We start from the raw sequence: 18720 nt of genomic DNA, 5'->3' as shown, positions 1-18720 counted from the left end.
TTTCCATTTAATGAAACTCAACCAGGAAACAAACCAGAAAGCCTTAGTTTAGAAGAGCTCTTGACCCTGGTTGAACATTAGAATCACCTGGGGGTGCTTGTAAAAAAATCCTGAGAGCCCAGCTGAAACCCACAGCAATTAAATTATACTCATGGGTAGGACTGAGGCATCGATAATTTTTTAAACTCTCCAGGTGATATAAATGTACAACCAAGTTTGAGAATCACTGGTTTATGAGAAGGTAGGAAAATTTACTCTGGGTAAACAGCTGTTACTATTACATCTTAGGAAGCCTGGCAAGTTCCTCCCTTGAAATAAACCACAACATATATACTAGAAACTTGCGTTTGTATCACTTATGATCTGAAAGCGAGCCCCCTTCAAAACGTATGAACTTTACAGCTGAAACAATACTGCTTGCCAAGGGGCCCTGCACTGGTCTGCTCTGAATTACTATAACTACAGAGGGAATGATATAGCAGAGACATAAACTTAAAGCATCCAGTTAATTCACTGAACCCCTTTTATGTGCCAGGCCTTGTGTCGAGTCAGATGCTGTCAGGCATGTATATGTACAGAGGGAGTCCAAGCTCAGGAGTCTAGAAAGTCCTGGGTGAAGCCCTGTCTGCCCCTCACAAGAAGCGGCATACTGGCCAGGCCCCCCGGCTTTTCTGAGGCTCACTGTCCTCATCTGCAAAGTGGAGATCATAATAGTGTTTCTTCTTGAGAGAGTCAGTTCCTAGGCAGGTTGATAAGGAGTCTAGGGGTCCCCAAGGAGAGAGGGGTCTGGAATTCTTAAGGAGGAAGAAAGGACAAACTTTTTTTCTTTCTCCACATTCCTTAGGATTATATAACAATAATGTATCTGCCTAAGGACAGTCTTTGGATTAAACCTTCTGTTATCTTAAAATGTAAATTATGGGAGTAGGTCTGATGAGGTCTTTACAGCCTCCAGACATTCTTTGGAGTATATAACTTCATTGTTAACACTAGCAAGCGGGTACTCTTTCTGCCCCCTTCTGATGCCTATGTCAGAAGCTTTCTCTATCTCCTTTATACTTTAATAAAACTTTATTACACAAAAGCTCTGAGCGATCAAGCCTCGTCTCTGGCCCCGGATTGAATTCTTCTCCTCCGGGGGCCAAGAATCCCGGTGTATTCGCGTGATTCAACAACAACCTTTCATTCTGGGCTGTTGTGAGGAGAGAATGTGTGTAAAACAGTGCAATACCAGGTAAGAGAGTGTTAGCTGCTGTTGCTGCATTTACAAGAAAAGCAATGATTTCAGGGCAAAAAGGAAAATTTAAGAAAAGCTAAAGAATAATAGAAGGGGTAACAATAATCATTACATTGGAAGAGCCCTTTATAGATGCATTTTCATGAATATAATTTCCTGATTCCTTGCTAAGTGAATGACGGTAATAATATTAATGCATTATTTTCAGTCCTGACCATATGGTTCATATGAATGATCTTATGTAAGCCTTATAGCAACTCTATGAAGTAGATACAGTTATTACTCCCATTTCACAGATGAGGAAACCAGGGGTCAGAGAGGTTTAAGGTCACACAGACCCTAACTGGAAGAACTGGGATTAAGATCTAGTCACTGGACTCCAGGACCCAAAGGCTTAGGTATCACACCGAATCTCCTCCAGAGAAGTGCTACAGCAATTCTGGAGGAAATCCACTCTGAGGAGATATACACTAAGTCCCCTACATACGAACCTTCAAGTTGCAAACTTTCAAAGATGCAAATGTGCATCTGGTTCCAGCAAGGAACCAGATTCCGTGCCACCCATGTCAGGCGTGAGTGAAATTGCAGCTCGCCCTCCGTCTCCTGTTTCTGATGATCCTTCATCTCTACCATCTTCCACCTCTCCCTCCTCCAGTCAGTAACGCCTCTTGCCTGTTCACTCCTTGCCAGCCCCGTATGCTAGCTGTTGTACCTTACTACTGTACTTTTCAAGGTACGTACTCTAAGATCAAAAATGTTTTATTTTCTGTTCGTTTGCTTTTTACGCATTATTTGTGTGAAACCTATAGTACAGTACTATATAGCAAATTGTGTTAGTTGGGTACCATGGCTAACGTTATTGGACTTACGAACATATTGGATTTATGAACGCACTCCTGGAACGGAACTTGTTCCTATGTAGGGGACTTACTGTAGTCTAACAAAGACATACTGCATTTCAGAGGATGCCAAGACAATCACATGGAAACCTTTGGGGGTGGGGGCAGCCAAAATGCGAGGATGGGGGCAGCTGAAATGCAGGCACTGGCAGGGATGAGCGTTGAACCCACGAGAGGAGACAAGAGCTTTGAAGGAGAAACTGCAGGAAGAAGAAACGCAGGGAGCTATGGAGTGAACCCTTGCAGAACTCACACAGGATGGAACTAAGAAAGCAGGAAGAGGACCGTCTGAAGGGAAAGGAAGCTCACAGAAGCCGTCTGCTCACGGTGCCTTCACTGGCAGGCATCAGGGTTCCAACAGGGGAAAGGGAGCCCCACTGTGCCCTCCTGACGGGGTGTATTGTGGCCACGCCCCCGCAGACACTGCCACCAGGGGCCCGCTCACGCACTTTCTCACTAATAAGCCCTTTCTCCTTTTGATGAGGTATCAACTCTCACCAGGACTCTCTCAGGCAAACCCCAGATCCCCTTAAAAGGAATTCTGCCTTCAGAGGAAGATGTCTTTTATTGTGAAGGAAGAGTTCTGCCAAGAAAGAAATGATTCTGATCCTAATTGAAACCCGCTTCACTGCCTTATCTTCCCTGACAAGGAACATGGGCCTTGAAATATCATCACATGGGCTTGTCGCTGCCAATTCACAGGTGTCAAAAATACTAAATTGGCATGAAAGTACTAATACTATTAATAATGGAGTGCCACTGACATTCACTACTGATATTTTAAAATGTGAAACTTTTTCTTTTGATTCACAGCTTCCATGTAGAGCCAAACCATTGTTAGTTTTTAGATCTCCTTATACATTTTTTTCCCCCAGCCCTCCAAGTGTTCACCCAATCCTCTGCAACAGGGAGCCTCGCTGGGCTCTTATCAAGGTTGGCTGCTGGGTTTCAGCTGTGCTGGGCCAGCTCTGCTTCGTGCTCACTGTTCATCACACCGGGCTTCAATTAACATTTGGGAACAGGCCAGCGTGTCGTGCTGAATCACCATGAGGCTGTGATTAACTCTTTGGGCCTTTTCAGATCAGAAAAGATACTCATGAGAAGCCCCACGAGATCTTGTTTCTGCCACGTGAGAGGCACGCCCAGGGATGACGGGGTTTCCAGTTTCCATGAGAGGTGTTTACAGTCAAGGGCTCAGGGCACCAGCCTATGGCGAGGCCAATGTGGGCTATGTGATCCTGTGCAGTTTACTTAATTAATCTCTGAGGTTCAACTTCCTTGTTAGAAAGATAAGGATAACTGTGGTGTTGACCAGAACAGAAGGCTATGAGGCTCCAATGAGATAGCTCACAGTCAGCGAGCAGAAATGCAGCTTTTTCTCTTATTGCTAAAACACCAGAGGAAAATGCCCTTGCCTTTCTCTTCTCTTACAGATGATAGCAGAAAAAAAAAAAAAATCATGATCACATAAAGCAACATAACAGGCTAGTAGATCTCCGCTGGAGCCATGGAGAACTTGAAGGCACCAGCTTTGGGCAGTTCTCATCACTTAAAGACTGTCACGATGCTGTGGGACAAAGTGTTTCCTGCACCATATCTTTTAGGGGGTAAAGAAACCAAGCACTCCAGATGTCTGTTTTGGAGAGACTCTCCTGTTTTAGAAACTGTTATTAGAAAGATGAGTTTCAAATTCCTTGCTTACCTTCTCAATAGAAAGTAAGGAAGTAGGTGGGGCCAACGTGCTGCTGTGGCGAGGAGCTCTGGGATGGGTTAGGCTGGACCTGGGAAACCAAGCCCAGGATAAACCTGATATATCTTCCTGGCACTTCAACTTTACTTGATTATAAGTTATTTAAAATAATACGGTTATATTAAAACAGATGGATACATTTAATGGTGTGCAGTGCAAAACGTGCAAGGATTTCCAAGATATAGTGAAGTCGCTCAGTTTTGTCCGACTCTTTGCAACCCTATGGACTGTAGCCTGCTAGGCTCCTCAGTCCATGGGAGTCTCCAGACAAGAATACTGGAGGGGGTTGCCATTTCCTTCTCCAGGGGATCTTCCCAACACAGGGATCGAACCCCGGTCTCCCACACTGCAGACAGACTTTTTACCATCTGAGCCACCAGGGGCTCCTAGAAATAATTTGCATCTGAGAAGAAATTTCATGCTCTCTGCTTTTAGACCCTCCAGGGGCTCATGTTCCTTCTGTTAGCACGTTGGCAAGGAAGGTTGAGAGGCATTGGTTTTGATTATTTAGTTAAAGGCCCTTGTGACAGAGTAACTTGGGGGAATGTGGATTAAGGGTTATTTAAATATTTAGTCATCTGAAATAATGTTCCAAAGAAGTGATCATGACATTTCTCTTTTAAAAACCCTTCTAAGATTTCCACCAACAGTCCTTCCTTCTCTCTACCTTTGACTATCTATTTTGGCAGAAATACCACGCACAGTATTATGCTATCTGCCTGAGGCCTGACTAGCATCCAGGCGGAACAACAGAAAATCTTGCTTCTGATTATTTCTCTACAAAGAGGCGTGCTAGGACACATTTCTGAATGAGCAGAGCTGGAGGGGAAAAGGACGAGCTGATGAGGAAGGATGGCCACATGGCAGAAACAAGCCCCCCAGGTTGGCTCTAGAAAGCGCAAGACGCATCTCCACCATCACAAGGAGCAAAGCGGCTGCTAACACTACAGTGAAGGGTGAGCCGTTGTGACGACACCCTGCAAAGCCAATGTTAACAACAGTTCCTCTAGAGTACTTCCCCTGGGTGAGGCACCACAGGGGTTATCATAACCCTCACAACAATTCTATTCTCTCCCATCTTACAGATGAGGAAACCGAGGCTCTGACTGCAGCGTCCACACCACTTCCCACTATGATACAACCACACCTCCCCTCTATTGACTTCAGGACTGAGACACCCAGCCTTGAGCAATCCCCCCTCCATCATGTGGAAGAGGAAACAACCTTCTTACCTTCAGAGCCCAGTCACAATCCACCAGTGCCTTCCGGTAGTCCCCAAGTTTGATATAAGCCTGTAGAGACACAAATAGCTGCTATTCACACACAGTTCTGCAGCGAGCAGTCTTCAGTCAATGCAGAAAGCGCAGTCGGGCAGGAGAGAGCGGTGCGAAGTATTAATAACTGGTCCTTGCCTGCACCAATCAGGGTGCCGGCAGGAAACAGATGGCACTCATACTGGGGAGTTTAATAAAGGGACTATTTACAGGGTGAGTGCAGGGCAGATGGAGACTAGCAGTGGCCAGCCAGCACCACTGCTGGACCTGAGGGGCAGGAGGAGGAGTAATGGCCAAAACGGAAGAGGGCTGCTTTGTGAAGAGCGCTGCTTAAGAGGAGCTGAGGCCTTTAGTAGAGCGGAAGCTGGAGGAGAAAGCCCCAGTTCACTTTCCTCCTTCCTTCTGATCTCACTGGCCAAATGGAAGTTAGAAAGCTGGGGAGGCAAGAGGCCAGTCCACAGAGGTCAGTCCGTCCCCCAGGGCACAGAAGGATCTGGGCGGTGGCGGCAAACAGAAAATACCCAGCACACTAAACACCCCTCGAAAGGAAAAGCCAGTTCCTGGAGCCGACCCTGCTGTGAATGTCCCAGAAGGAAACCAAACGAGAAAGGGGATCAAAAAGATAATGACAAGTGTTGGTGAGGACGTAGGAAATCAGAGCACTCATCCACTGCTGGTGGGAACTGCAGTGATTCTGGAAGACAGTCTAACATTTCCTCAAAAGGTAAAACACAGAGGTGCCATATGATACAGCAATTTCACTCCTGGGTATATAGCCAGGGGCCTATACGTATATGTTCATGCAAAAAGTTGCATGCCAATGTTCAGAGCAGCATTACTTATAATAGCCAGAAAGCAGAGATAACTCAAATGTCCACCAACTTATGAATGGGTAAATAAAATGTACTAGATTCACATAATAAAATATTTGACAATAAATAGGAAGGGAGTACGGATGCATACTACAACATGGATGCACCCTGAAAACACTGTTGAACGGAAGAAGCCAGACGCATAAGGATAAATACTGGATGATGTCATTTACATGAAAAGCCCAGAACAGTCAGGTGCATAGAGGTGTACAGAGACAGAAAGTAGATTAGTGGTGACCCAGAGCTGGTGTGGGGGAGGACAAAAGGATTGAGGAGCTTAAAGGGTATGGGATTCTTTGGGGGACGATGAAAATGTTTTCTAAAATTGGTTGTGGTGAGGGTTGCACAATCCTGTGAATAGAAACCACTGAACTGTACATTTTCAATAGGGGAATTATTGGTTATAGCAACTGTACCTCAATAAAGCTGTTACCAAAATATGATCAAGAAAAAGTTTTGCTTCTTTCCTCCTGAGTGCAGCAAGGAGGAGGAGTTTATACAGGAAATGAGCTCATACAGGAAATGAGCTCATGTAGGAAATGAGCTGACATATAAGAGTCAAACTATCCCCAGGAGCCCTTGGTTTCAAATGCCTTGCAGCTCTCTTCTGGGATCCCCTACAATTGAGGAAAATCTTGAAAATCAGGCATTAACTCAGAATTCTGTGATTCACTCAAACTGAACTAACTTAAGAATTTAGATCATTTACAGTTTCCAAGAACTGTGGCACATAAGCAAATGAAAGTCTGCACCAAGGCTGTTAAACCCTCTGTATTAATTACTGGATATGAAAGATGCTTAATAAATTCTTGTCAAGTTGCACAAAGTAGACTTTAAGTGCTCTTCTTTCGGAAAGTTCCCTAAGAAGCAGCAGTGATCATCCTACTGGAGGAAAGGAAAACCAGGCCCCAGGGTCCCATTAGTCACCAACAACAGGTTTGCCCATGACCAAAACCGTACCAGGGCACTGTGACATTCTGAACAATAAATCGGGTGCGATATCTACATGGACAAACCAATTATGAGTTAGTGTTATAATTCACGAGAAATCTAAGCAGTCAACCAAACTGAGGGGGGAGCAGGCAACAGCAGGTTAATGGAATTTCTGCTGGGCAGCTCTTTGTACCAATAGAAAGGAAGCGGCTAGGCAGTGCTTTCATTAATAGGGATTTGGTACTAATTGAAGATGATGACTCTTTGAGCTCTCTGTTCTATATAAAGCACCATCCTTTCCTCTGGGTTTGGGGTTTCATTTGGAAGTCAGAGGATGTGAGGAAGAAACTAGCGTCCTTCTAGACAACTTCAGTCATGACTTTACGGCATTGTTATTCAGGATGCAGACTCTGTATGGGCTTCAACAATTTCTCTATACAGCCTTTCGCTTTTCCTTCTTTTTCTCTTTTAAAGCTTGGACTCAACACCCTCTAAATTTCCTGTTTGCTTTTGTTTTTCCACATTTTGAAAAGAACGACTTTTCCAAATGGCAATTAAACTCCTGATTTATCTAAATTACACCAGCAATCTATTGATCATAACATTAGCTCCGGGAGAAAAACAAAGCGATGGAAGGGTAGGTTTTCTCCCTAGCAAGCAGCGACACTCAATTCACAGGGTCCTTATTAAGTGTTTTCTAACTCCGCATGCATACAGGGAGGCATTTTAAAAATAGTCAATGGTTCAAATGGTTCCTAACACCAGGCAGCACATTTTGTATTTATTTGTCTCTGAATAAGCTTTCTCTTTGGGAAAAGAGGAAGGAATTGCCTCCCTAAAGCTTTTCATTGCATTTACCTATTTTTATCCACAGTCATTCTTAATGTGGTTCTCCAGAACTAATCAAAGTACTGCTTAAACTTGAGTACAGTAAAAATGTAACTAATTTAGAGTAATCAGGGTATAGACCATGTGAGTTAGATGTAAGTGTGCATTATATAACTTTCTAAAGGAATTCAATTTTACAGCTTTCAAGTAACTTCAGAGTAACAAGACTGAATAAGCATCCGTAGGTAAATGGTTTGGAGACCAAATTTGTGATAAATAAAAAAGAACTATAATTATCATATTAATTGTTTGTATTTATAGCTGTTTCTTTTGACGTGTCAACAGAAACCTCACTCCCTCAAGTGGACTTTCTGTGCCTCCAGCAAGTGTTATATAACTTAATAAGGATTTATTGAACATCAGTTATAAGCACAGCATTAGGGGGAAACGTCTATGGCAGTTTTTACCCTCAAAAAGTGTATAATCTCGTGAGGGCGATAAAATGGACATGGCAAAAATCAACCTCTGGCCATTTTATTTACCGATTCTCTTCCTTACATTTTTTTCTCCACAAATGGGGGTAGGTAAATGACACCTCAACTCGAGACTGATTTATCCAAACTGGTGAACTAACGAGTTTACGTTGTGCTTGGATTTTATTTATCATTAAATCATTGCCACGGTCCAGCCTTTTTGGACGGCTGACGTCCTGTTTCTTGCACTCTTCCTCAACGTACCACAGCAGGGTATTCTTAATCCTGAGTTACAAAATTGGAGCTGACGAGGATCCATGTCAATGACATGGTGTCAAGTTCATCTCACCCAGGCCCTGCTGACATACTCTGATCATCAGATAATCATGTCCACGAATCTGCCAATTTTTCAGGCCTGAGCAGGAGACAGCTCTCCCATACACAAACGCAAGCACTTTTCAAAGATAAGGTCACAGGTGGCATTTCTGTTTCAACTGAAAACTATTCATCTCGTCCCTTCATTAAGGAGTAGATGATAAACATCAAGGTAATGATTTTTATCTGGTGTTCCAGAAATCTGAGCTCATCTGTGATATTAAATGGAAGTATCGGGGGTTTTACAAACTCAAAATTTCTGAGAAATTGGCTCAGGACCATTAGCTCTAGTATACCCAATCACAGAATCTTAATCAAGGAGGGATTCATACAATGAGTAAGAAATTAACAAGAGAGTAACCCTTAGCAGCCTTAAACTGGCATCAAAAAAGAGGATGAACTAAGTCAGTGGTGGCAGAATTCCGAGGTTTCACAGGCTATCTCATTCCACTGGCTTTCTCAGCTATACACGGGGTGAAGTGCCTGGGAACCATCAGTGAGGAGATGGGTGACTTTTACTATGGAGACAGCTGATTATGTGTAGCTATTCCCAAGTTCTCCTTTAATGAGTCCAAGTTGGTAGCTTGAAACTGGAGCATAGTGAAGAGTATTTACACCATGGAAATTGGCAAATGCTCCATGCAGATCAGCCTCCACCCCCAGCCCAACCAGAGCCGGCTGCTACGCGTTTACCACCACACGGCGGGTACCACCTAGTCTCACCCTTCTCTGCTTTCACAAGCTTAACAGCTGCTGCTCCCTGGAGAAATCCCGTGGACACAACCTTGCCTCACTGACCTGAGCTCGGTTGGTGTACAGCACCTTCATGTCCTTCAGCTTCTCCAAACCCTCACTGTAGCACAGGATGGCCGTTTCGTAATCACCTCTGACAAATGCTGCATTCCCCTTTTCCTTTAGGGCTGTGAGAATAGAAGTCATACAGGTGAGCTCTCCCCACACACTGGAAAATTCTTTCAAGCTTCACTGCCCTGATTTTCCAACTCTACTTTGAAGGTTAGAACGTCCATCCATCCAAAGGGGGCCTGTTACTTCCTTCTCTCTGCAGATCATTCTGGGTCGATTTCTTTTATATAAATCCTCCCCAAGTCTTCTAAGCAGCTTCTCAGAAAAAGTAAATGTTTCTGTCTCAAGGCTTGGAATATTCCAAGCTTGCCACAAAGAGCAAATCCACACATTCAGTGTCTAATAAAGAGATTCAAACAACTAATTTTCTAGCAAATATGGAATCATTCGGATCTGCAGGGCACATAGCACTGAGTGGTATAAAGTAAATGCTGAAAGTATTCTTCTGTCATATGTATCCCCCCCATTCCACGACCACACACACACAACCCCAGCTCTTTCTTTTCCTTTATTTCCTCTCTCCTTTCTCCCAGCTTGGGGCTTCCCTCATAGCTCAGTTGGTAAAGAATCCGCCTGCAATGCAGGAGTCCTGGGTTCGATCCCTGGGTTGGGGAGATCCCCTGGAGAAGGGAAAGGCCACCCACTTCAGTATTCTGGCTTGGAGAATTCCATGGGCTATATAGTCCATGGGGTTGCAAAGAGTCGGACACGACTGAGCAACTTTCACTTTCACCCAGCTTTGTTCATTTTTCTTTTTCACATCTTCATCTGTGCCTCAGGCTAGAGAGTGGTACCTCACTCCCACCCCTCCCTACTTTCCAGCATCCTTTAGTGCTGCTACATTCAGCGATATGCCTTAGAAACAGGTCTGACTGTGGAGGCTATCTCAGGGCTGTGTCTGCCTCTCCGCCTGTTGCAGCAGAAAGAGGAAACAGGTTTCTGCCTGGCCAGGTCCCACTGCCTCAGGCGTATTCTGAACCCACCCACTGGGAATCTTGATGTCCTCAAACAGCAGCATAAACTCCCCTGCTTTTTCCAGCACAAATCATCCCTGCCATTAAAAAGTGAAAAGACTGACAATTACCATCTGCTAAGACTTTGTTTTCCCTTCTTCTTTTGGCACGTTCTTTTGCATCTTTCTCCAGAGATGCCAAGAAGGCTTCTGACAACAGAGTGATTTCAAATATTAAAAAAGAAAAATCCAAATACTATAATCAGTTCTTTAGCTCAAATTCAGAAGAAAGCCACTTTAGAGTTTTAGAGCCACACGTTTCATGCATACACATGTAGGCACACGCACACATGTGGGTGCATGCGTGCGCGCATGCACACACACACACACACACACACAGATTTCGGAGACAACTGAAATGACATTTTCTTAATTTGACATTAAATGGGAATCCGTGTGATGTATTATTATACATGATGACTATGTCGGTGCTTCAAATTTGAATTATGCCTTTTAAAAGAGTTTTTCTTTGAAGACGGACTTTTTTGGTTCCACTTAGCATAATGAGCTGCTGAGCTGAGCAACTGAGAAGCTCTCTGGATCCTTCTGAGTAGCTAAGAGTAAATTGGATGAAACAGAATAACTGAATTCAGTGTACAAAAGATTGGCCAGAACACAGGAAAAATCCTCTGAGCACCATCCTCTCTGACCACTAGTAACAGAATTGGGTGATCAGTAGGTTTTTGTTTATGGTTGTTTGTAAGCCCAGAGGCTATAATTTAAGGGTCTAGAAGCCACAATCAATAAACACTGACTTTAAATGAATAATACACATTGGGAAGAGAGATGCTGTCCTTACCTGTGTTTATTTCATCTGCATCCTGCAGGGCACAGGTTATCATAAAAACAAAGAAACAAATTTCAAAAACTACTCTCTTATTTACACATATACAAACCAAGAAGGCAGATAAATTTCAAGGGGGGAGTAGAGTCCTTTCCTTTAACCATAATTCTAGAAGGCTGCAAATTCAGGGGGCTTGCTTTAAATCAAGAGATCTGATTATGGCATAGTTGTTATGCGGCTAGTCTGCAGAAACCAGGGACTCTAGCTGTGGCTGTATGAATTGGAACTATGAGTTAGTAAACTGTTACATTAACAGCTTAAAAATGGTCCTAATCTCAGTGGGTGGAGAGGCCAAATTTTGATTAAAACTAACCAAAAGGATTGTGTAAGGATGACTCAGAAAGACCAAGAAAAATATATCAGAGTTTATACTTCCTTGTGAAAAATGTAGTGATTCTAAAGAACAAGTCTATTTCAGCCTCACCAGGCAGTTGAGATTAAACCACTCCTTCCTCTGTTTCATGCAGGCTTCCTTGCTGTGTCCACATAGATAACTCCACAATAAGGAAAGGGCACCTTCGTGGGAGCTTGTGGGGGACTGATCACAGTCTTGTTCACGGTGGTCCTGCACTCGTCCTCCTCTTGATCCCCCTCTGTAAACTGCAGTCTCTTTTCTGTCTCAAGGACCGCTTTCTCTCGTACGACTGGATCATCAGAATTCATCTCCTGAATTAAACTGGCTAGAGGAGAAATCAGGTGAATCATTCACATAAGGTCTTCAAAAAGAAAGACCCTATTCAATAGCAATGATGGTGCAGTAAATTTCATGCGGAAGGACTTTTATTTTTTCCAGCTTTTCTGAGATACAATTGACCCATGACAATGTGTAAGTCAGTATACCACATGGTCATCTGATACAGGTATACAGTGAGAAATGATTCCCAAACCAAGATGAGTTAACATATTCATATTTCAATTTGTTTTTGTGAGTGGTGAGAACATTTAAGATTCCCTTTCAGCAACTTTAAAGTGTACAGTATTGTTAACTATAATCACAATGCTGTTTATTAGACTCCCAAAACGTATTCACCTACTACAGAGTTTGTGTAAATGCATGTATTTAAACATCTTAACATCTCGCATGTATTTAAACATCTTGCATTCTTTTGCAACTTAGCTTTTTTCTCTTAGTATGCTCTAGAGATATGTTCTTGATACAAATAGTTCCAGTTGATTCATTTCACTTATTTTACATAGGTGACTCATTCTTTTACTGATGGACCTCCAGGTGTTTTTAATTTTTTCTATACCAAATAGATGCTGAGTTGAATACATGTATATATTTCTCTATGCACATATGTGACATATTCTTTAGGCTATATCAATTTGTATTCCTACAAGCTGTGCACGAGAGTTCCTGTGCCTCCACATCCTTGTTCACACTTGTTGTTATACTTCCATGTCGCTTTCACTATAACGCATTTATCTCTTTAATGTTGTCATTTGCCTTTTCTTGAATGTGACTGGGATCCAGCATCTTTTCATTGGTTTGTAGGCCATCTGGATTTCCTTTTCTGTGAATTGCCTGCTCCTATTTTCTATTGGGTTGTTTGTCTTTTTCTTATTATGATTATTTTATATATTCTGGACTGTTATACATATTTGTGAACATTTTCTACTTGGGTATGGTGTGTTTTTGTTTTTATGGAACCTTCCATTGAAGAGATTTTCTATGTGTTAAATGTACCAATATTTCCCCTTATGACTTATGCTTTTGTGTATATTAAGTTTACAAATACACTCTTGTGTGTCTTCTAAAAGTTTCAACATTTTGTTTTTCTCATTAAGGTATTTAATCCACCTGGAGCCAACTTGCTCTTTTTTTTTTGACTGTGCGGATATGCAGGGCTCTTAGTTCCTCAACCAGGGATCAAACCTGTGCCCCCTGCAGTGGGAGCATGAGTCTTTAACTACTGGACCACCAGGAAGTCCCCTGGAGCTGACTTTGTGTAGGACAGGAGCACCATTTGTTTAAGAGTCCCTGCTTTCTCGCCGATACACTGCGTCATCCCTGTTTCATGCTGCATGTGTGAACCTGCTCTAGGGCTCTTCATTCTGTTCTACCGGATGACCTGTCTTTTTCAGCACCAAAACTGCCATGCATAATTACTACAGCTTTATAAAAAAACTTGAGCATCTAGTAGGGGGATCCCACCTTCTTATTTTTCTGCAAAATTTTCTGCACTTTCGTGGCCCTTTACCCTTTCATGTGAACTCTGGAATCAGCTTTTTGAATTCTACACGGAACATTCTGGGGATTTTGATCTATCCCAGGTGGCACAAGCAGTAGCACTGTTCGTCGCTCAGTCGTGTCCATCTCTGTGACTCCATGGACTGCAGCCCGCCAGGCTCCTGTCCACGGGATTCTCCAGGCAAGAATGCTGGCGTGGGTAGCCACTCCCTTCACCAGGGGATCTTCCCAACCCAGTGATCAAATCCGGGTCTCCTGCACTGAAGGCACATTCTTTACCACCTGAGCCACCACAGAAGCCCCCCTACCTCCTAGAGTAGAGAATATTTTATCTATAATACCAAAATAAATCCATCAAAATGTATGCAAGACCTTTATGGAGAAAATTATAAAATTTGATCAAAAGAGCTCCCAGTGGTCAAAATGGAAACAATTTGAGCAAGAAAACAGACATGATAGTTTTGTATTAAATATCCATGAGTCTGTATGGAGATTTACCTTCAGTTCAGTTCAGTTCAGTCGCTCAGTCGTGCCTGACTCTTTGCGACCCCATGAATCGCAGCACACCAGGACTCCCTGTCCATCACCATCTCCCGGAGTTCACTGAGACTCACGTCCATCGAGTCAGTGATGCCATCCAGCCATCTCATCCTCTGTCATCCCCTTCTCCTCCTGCCCCCAATCCCTCCCAGCATCAGAGTCTTTTCCAATGAGTCAACTCTTCCCATGAGGTGGCCAAAGTACTGGAGTTTCAGCTTTAGCATCCAGGGTCTAGCAACACTCAATACATAATAAGCACCCAAGAAATGAATGTATAGAATCTATACACATGTGGCTATATACATTTAAGTTACGTATAAATGAAATAAGACATCCCAGGTGGCACAGTGGTCAAAAATCTGACTGGCCATGTAGGAGAGGCAAGAGATGAAGGTTTGACCCCTGGGGCTTCCCTGGTGGCTCAGAGGCAGAGAATACGCCTGCCCAACAGGAGACATGGGTTCAATCCCTGGGTTAGGAAAATCCCCTGGAGAAGGAGATGGTAACCCACTCCAGTATTCCTGCCCGGAGAACCCCATGGACAGAGGAGCTTGGTGGGCTACTCTGGAGGGTCCATGGAGTCGCAAAAGAGTTGGATATGACAGCGACTAAACAACAACTACAAATAAATGAAACATTAGGGGAACTCCATTAGTAGTACTAGTCACATTTCAAACCCTCGATGGCCACCTGCGGCCATTGATGACATCGTGCACACTGCAGATTATAGAACATACCTGTCATCACAGAAAGTTCTACATACAGTATTGACATCAATGGTATGGGAATGAACTTGGGGTATGAATGAGTGTTAGCCAGATAAATAAAGATGAAGAGGCAGAGGGAAGAAAGCCAACAGGCAGAGCAGGAGCTTCAGGGGGGTGTGTGGGGAACAGAAGTAGTTTGTTGCTCAAGTGTGAGGTAAGGAGAGGCGAGAGGCAAGGGCAGGGTCACGGGAGGACTCAGGTCCTGATGAGAGCTTGAAATTTATTGTGACTGCGGGAAGAATCCAAGCAGAGAAGTGTCTGGGTCAGATTTGCATTTTAGATACATTACTCTGTGGGGAGTGTGAGCCTAGAGGCAGGAAACCCAATCAGGGGGTTGTTGAAATAGTCTGGATTAGAGAAGCAGAACAAAGGGAAGTTGGGAGAGGACAGAGCTGAAGAAAGCAAGCAAATCCGAGGGCTGATTAAATTCAGGGCTGAGAGAGGAGGGGTAGGCCAGTATGACTTGTAAATTTAGGGGATGATAGTGCCACCAAGTGAGACGAGATTGATGGGGAGGGTAGGAGAAGCAAGTTTTATTAGGGGTCGGGGGACAGAGAGGAAAGAGACAATCAAATGAACTCTGGACACAGGAAGCTCCTGGTGTTTGAGGGACACATGGATGTGGCAGTTGGCATAGAGGCTGAAGATCAAAAACGTGGCTGGTGGCAATTGGGACATGGGGTCATCAACAAGGGTGGGAGCTAAAACCACACGCTTGGGCTAAACCACCGGCAGAGAAAGCGGTGAACAGTGGGCCAGGCCAGAACAACATGTGGGGGACGGGCAGAGGAGAGGCCCGTGACAAACGCAGAGAACACACCAAGGATGAATCATCTATGAAGCTGCCTGGACTATTTTTAAAACGATTTTATTCTCTGGACCCACACAGCCCGTGAGAAGCGACAACTTCAATATGTTTCTATTAGATAAGTTTTGCCTTATTGTCGGTTTTCTTGTTTCTACTCTCTAAAAGTCCACGGGGTCGCAAAGAGTCGGACATGACTGAGCGACTGAACTGACTGACCCTCAAACAAGCTCCCTGAAGTCTGAACAGGGACTGGGTACTTCGGAATCTCCTGTATGACGGTCTGTGTGATCAGCGTGTCCTCTGAGAACTTGTCTGAGCTTCGGAAGGGTCTTCCTGCCTAGAGGAATAGACAGGGGTGTGGCAACCAGGAGCCGTCCATGTAATGTGATGGACACTAAGGGAAGCCATTTGACTTTGCCTCTGCAGCTCAAAGGGCTTCCCAGGGGGCACCAGTGGTAAAGAACCTGCCTATGAACGCAGCAGACATATGAGATGCGAGTTTGATCCCTGGGTTGGGAAGATCCCCTGCAGGAGGGCATGGCAACCCACTCCAGTATTCTTGCCTGGAGAATCCCATGGACAGAGGAGTCTGGTGGGCTACACTCCACAGGGTCACAGAGTCGGAGAGGACTGAAGTGACTTAATACAAACGCACGTGCTGCAGCTCAAAACCAGAAATGGCTCTCCCCCCAGACAAGACAGATTCCAGATCAATGAGGCTCCTGAGTGACCTCAAACGGAAGAGCTAGGCTCACTGGTGATGGGGAAACGGAAGCTCCTTTTGACCTGCTTCTACACAGAAGGGGAAAGAATACGGAGAAGAGTGGTTGAATTCCAATCAGAATATTAACAGCTTCACTGATACCAATTAACAGCCAGAAAATTTTAGCCCCAGTCTTCAGTATTACTTGCTTCTCAATACCCTCTTCTGTTTAATCTCAGTGACTTTTTTTTTTTTTCTTAAGAGTCATAAACCTGTCAGGCAACCCAGGAACTAACTTAGAGTGATCATCTCTCTTTAGGCACTCCACTTTCCTAGAGTAAAATTTAATTTGTATAGGATTTACTGGTACTTACTGATTTCATCCACATTTTTAAGAAATTTCTGCAAGTCTTCCTCTTGATAGTCAGCCATTGTGAACCAGAATCCCTGAGGGAGGCAGCACAGACGATGAAAATTAATAATAATAAAACACTAAACAGAATTCGTCAGGCTTATTAGCCTGCTAAAACCAAGAGCCAAGTGATTATTTTAAAGACAGATTTGTGTTTACAAAAGTCATGAATAACAAGCCGGGTGATCTATTTCATTCTGACTCCTGTTAAGGCCAAGGAACACTCATTACATGTAGTGATATTGCCAGAAAGCTGCCAGCCTCCTCCAATGGGGAAACTGCTCTGCAAAATGTCCCTACAAGGCCCACACTGACTGCTGATAAGGGATCCGGTGTGCAAGAGACCAGGGGGAGCAGCAGACAAGCCACCAGGGATAGAGGACACAAACCCTTGACTTTGATCTTGACGGGCTGGCCCAGCCAGAAGTTTGGACCTGACCTTGTGACGGGTAACCAGAAACAGGTAATCTGCATCTACATGTTCAAATTTATTTAAAATATAAGCCTCGGGCTTGTTTCTGAGAAGTGAAGAGAAGCTACAAATTGACTGAGGGACTGGAACCTGATAGTCCAGCCTTATCTTCTTCTCTCCAGGTACTTTAGATGGATCACCTCTTAGCTGTTTTTGAGTGAAAAGGCCTCATGCTGTAGCCAGTGGTTCCCAAAGGTCCACCCAAAGATCATAAAAATCAAGCAAAAACTGATTTAGTACACAGATTTCTCAGCCTTAGCCCAGACCCCCTCAGTATGCTTGAAAGAGTACCCAGAAGTGTACAGTTCTAAGCACTCTCTAAGCAAGTAATTCTGATTACAGTTAGGTTTAATAGTCTTCAAATAGTCTTTAGTAGTCTTCGAAGCCACATTTAATTGGAAATTCCAAATCTGCCAGGAACAAGCTGTGAATTATTTGATCTCTTTTGAGATTCCACCAGTTATATAAGCTGTGCTACCTTAGCTAAAGTCACAACCTCTCTGAGCCTTATAAGCCTCATTGGTTCTAGCAAACAGGGCTATTTGCAGACTAATTAAAAGTGCCAGGCACTCTCGATGATGACTGGTTATTGTGAGGCATCGTTATCTGTAAATCAGGGCAGGGGACTTGTGGCTTAACTAAATGATCCATAGGCTTCTTTCCAGCTCTAACAATTTAGGCTCTGGTGGAACTGAGGCCTAGCCAAGTGAGTTAACGTGCTCGAGGTTAGGAGGGGCAGAAGGCCGGAGAACTACCCTGGGGCAGGCACCAAGCCCTCGGCTCCCAGGGCGGGGTCTGAGGGCGCTCCCTGCCTAGCCAGCAAACCCACGACGGGACGAGAAGGACAGGGCGAGGGGAGGCCCAAGAAGTTCTGCAGTGCGCGCTTCACCGGCTAGAAGCCTGCGGGTCGCCTGGAGCCTCAATGTGTGCTGGGGCCCAGACACGCCCCGCCCACCCGGCGCAGGAGGGCGGGGACGCGACATCGTTGCTTAGCAACTGCTCCACAGCGTCCACCCGCCCAGTGCCCGCCGTAGGAGTCCTAACCCACAGCTGATCCCGTCCCATCCACTGGAGCCCAAACTAGTGTCCTCTGCTCAGTTCTGACGGAGAGATCAGGACTAGACCTGAACGTGCGCAGGCTGGGCCACCCCGCTGCAGTTACCTGACCGCGCCACCGTCCGGACAGGAAATGGCGGCTGTGGGCTGGCGGTGGCCGACTCGAACCGGGGAGGAGCGGGGCCGGAGGTGGGCGTGGCTCTATCTCCGAAGCCCCGCCCCGCCCCGCCCCCGCGCTCTAGTTCGGGAGCGCGCAGTCAAGTTCAGGGCCAGCTCGGGCTAGGGATCTCCGATCAGCACGAAGGAAATGTGGACGGGGCTGGCAGAAAAGCCCAAGTGACCTGCGCTGATCCCTAAATGAGCGCCAGGTTTTCACCTCTTTCTCCTCTAGGATTGGGGCAGGGTCGGTG

General features: G+C 44.7%; 1 protein-coding gene across 3 annotated transcripts in view; it reads right to left on the bottom strand.

Annotated features, from left to right (window-relative positions):
- TTC12 (tetratricopeptide repeat domain 12) overlaps positions 1 to 18517 on the bottom strand; it is a 46744-nt gene extending 28227 nt beyond the window's left edge. The window contains exons 1-7 of one of the 3 annotated variants that reach the window (XM_061440334.1): positions 18417 to 18517; positions 16745 to 16817; positions 11878 to 12041; positions 11317 to 11338; positions 10590 to 10667; positions 9440 to 9561; positions 5119 to 5178 (exon numbers count right to left, since the gene is read on the bottom strand). In XM_061440334.1, coding sequence (XP_061296318.1) covers positions 5119 to 5178; positions 9440 to 9561; positions 10590 to 10667; positions 11317 to 11338; positions 11878 to 12041; positions 16745 to 16802 — 504 coding nt within the window. In that variant the 5' untranslated portion in view covers positions 16803 to 16817; positions 18417 to 18517. Of the gene's footprint in view, positions 1 to 5118; positions 5179 to 9439; positions 9562 to 10589; positions 10668 to 11316; positions 11339 to 11785; positions 11851 to 11877; positions 12042 to 16744; positions 16818 to 18009; positions 18190 to 18416 lie in introns of those variants that run through there. The other 2 variants (XM_061440335.1, XM_061440336.1) reach the window with 2 other exon arrangements.
- Between the last annotated feature and the right edge of the window lie 203 nt (positions 18518 to 18720).

Source organism: Bos javanicus, chromosome 15 (assembly GCF_032452875.1).
Source record: "Bos javanicus breed banteng chromosome 15, ARS-OSU_banteng_1.0, whole genome shotgun sequence".
NCBI lineage: Eukaryota > Metazoa > Chordata > Mammalia > Artiodactyla > Bovidae > Bos > Bos javanicus.
This window is presented reverse-complemented; position numbering and strand designations above follow the sequence as displayed.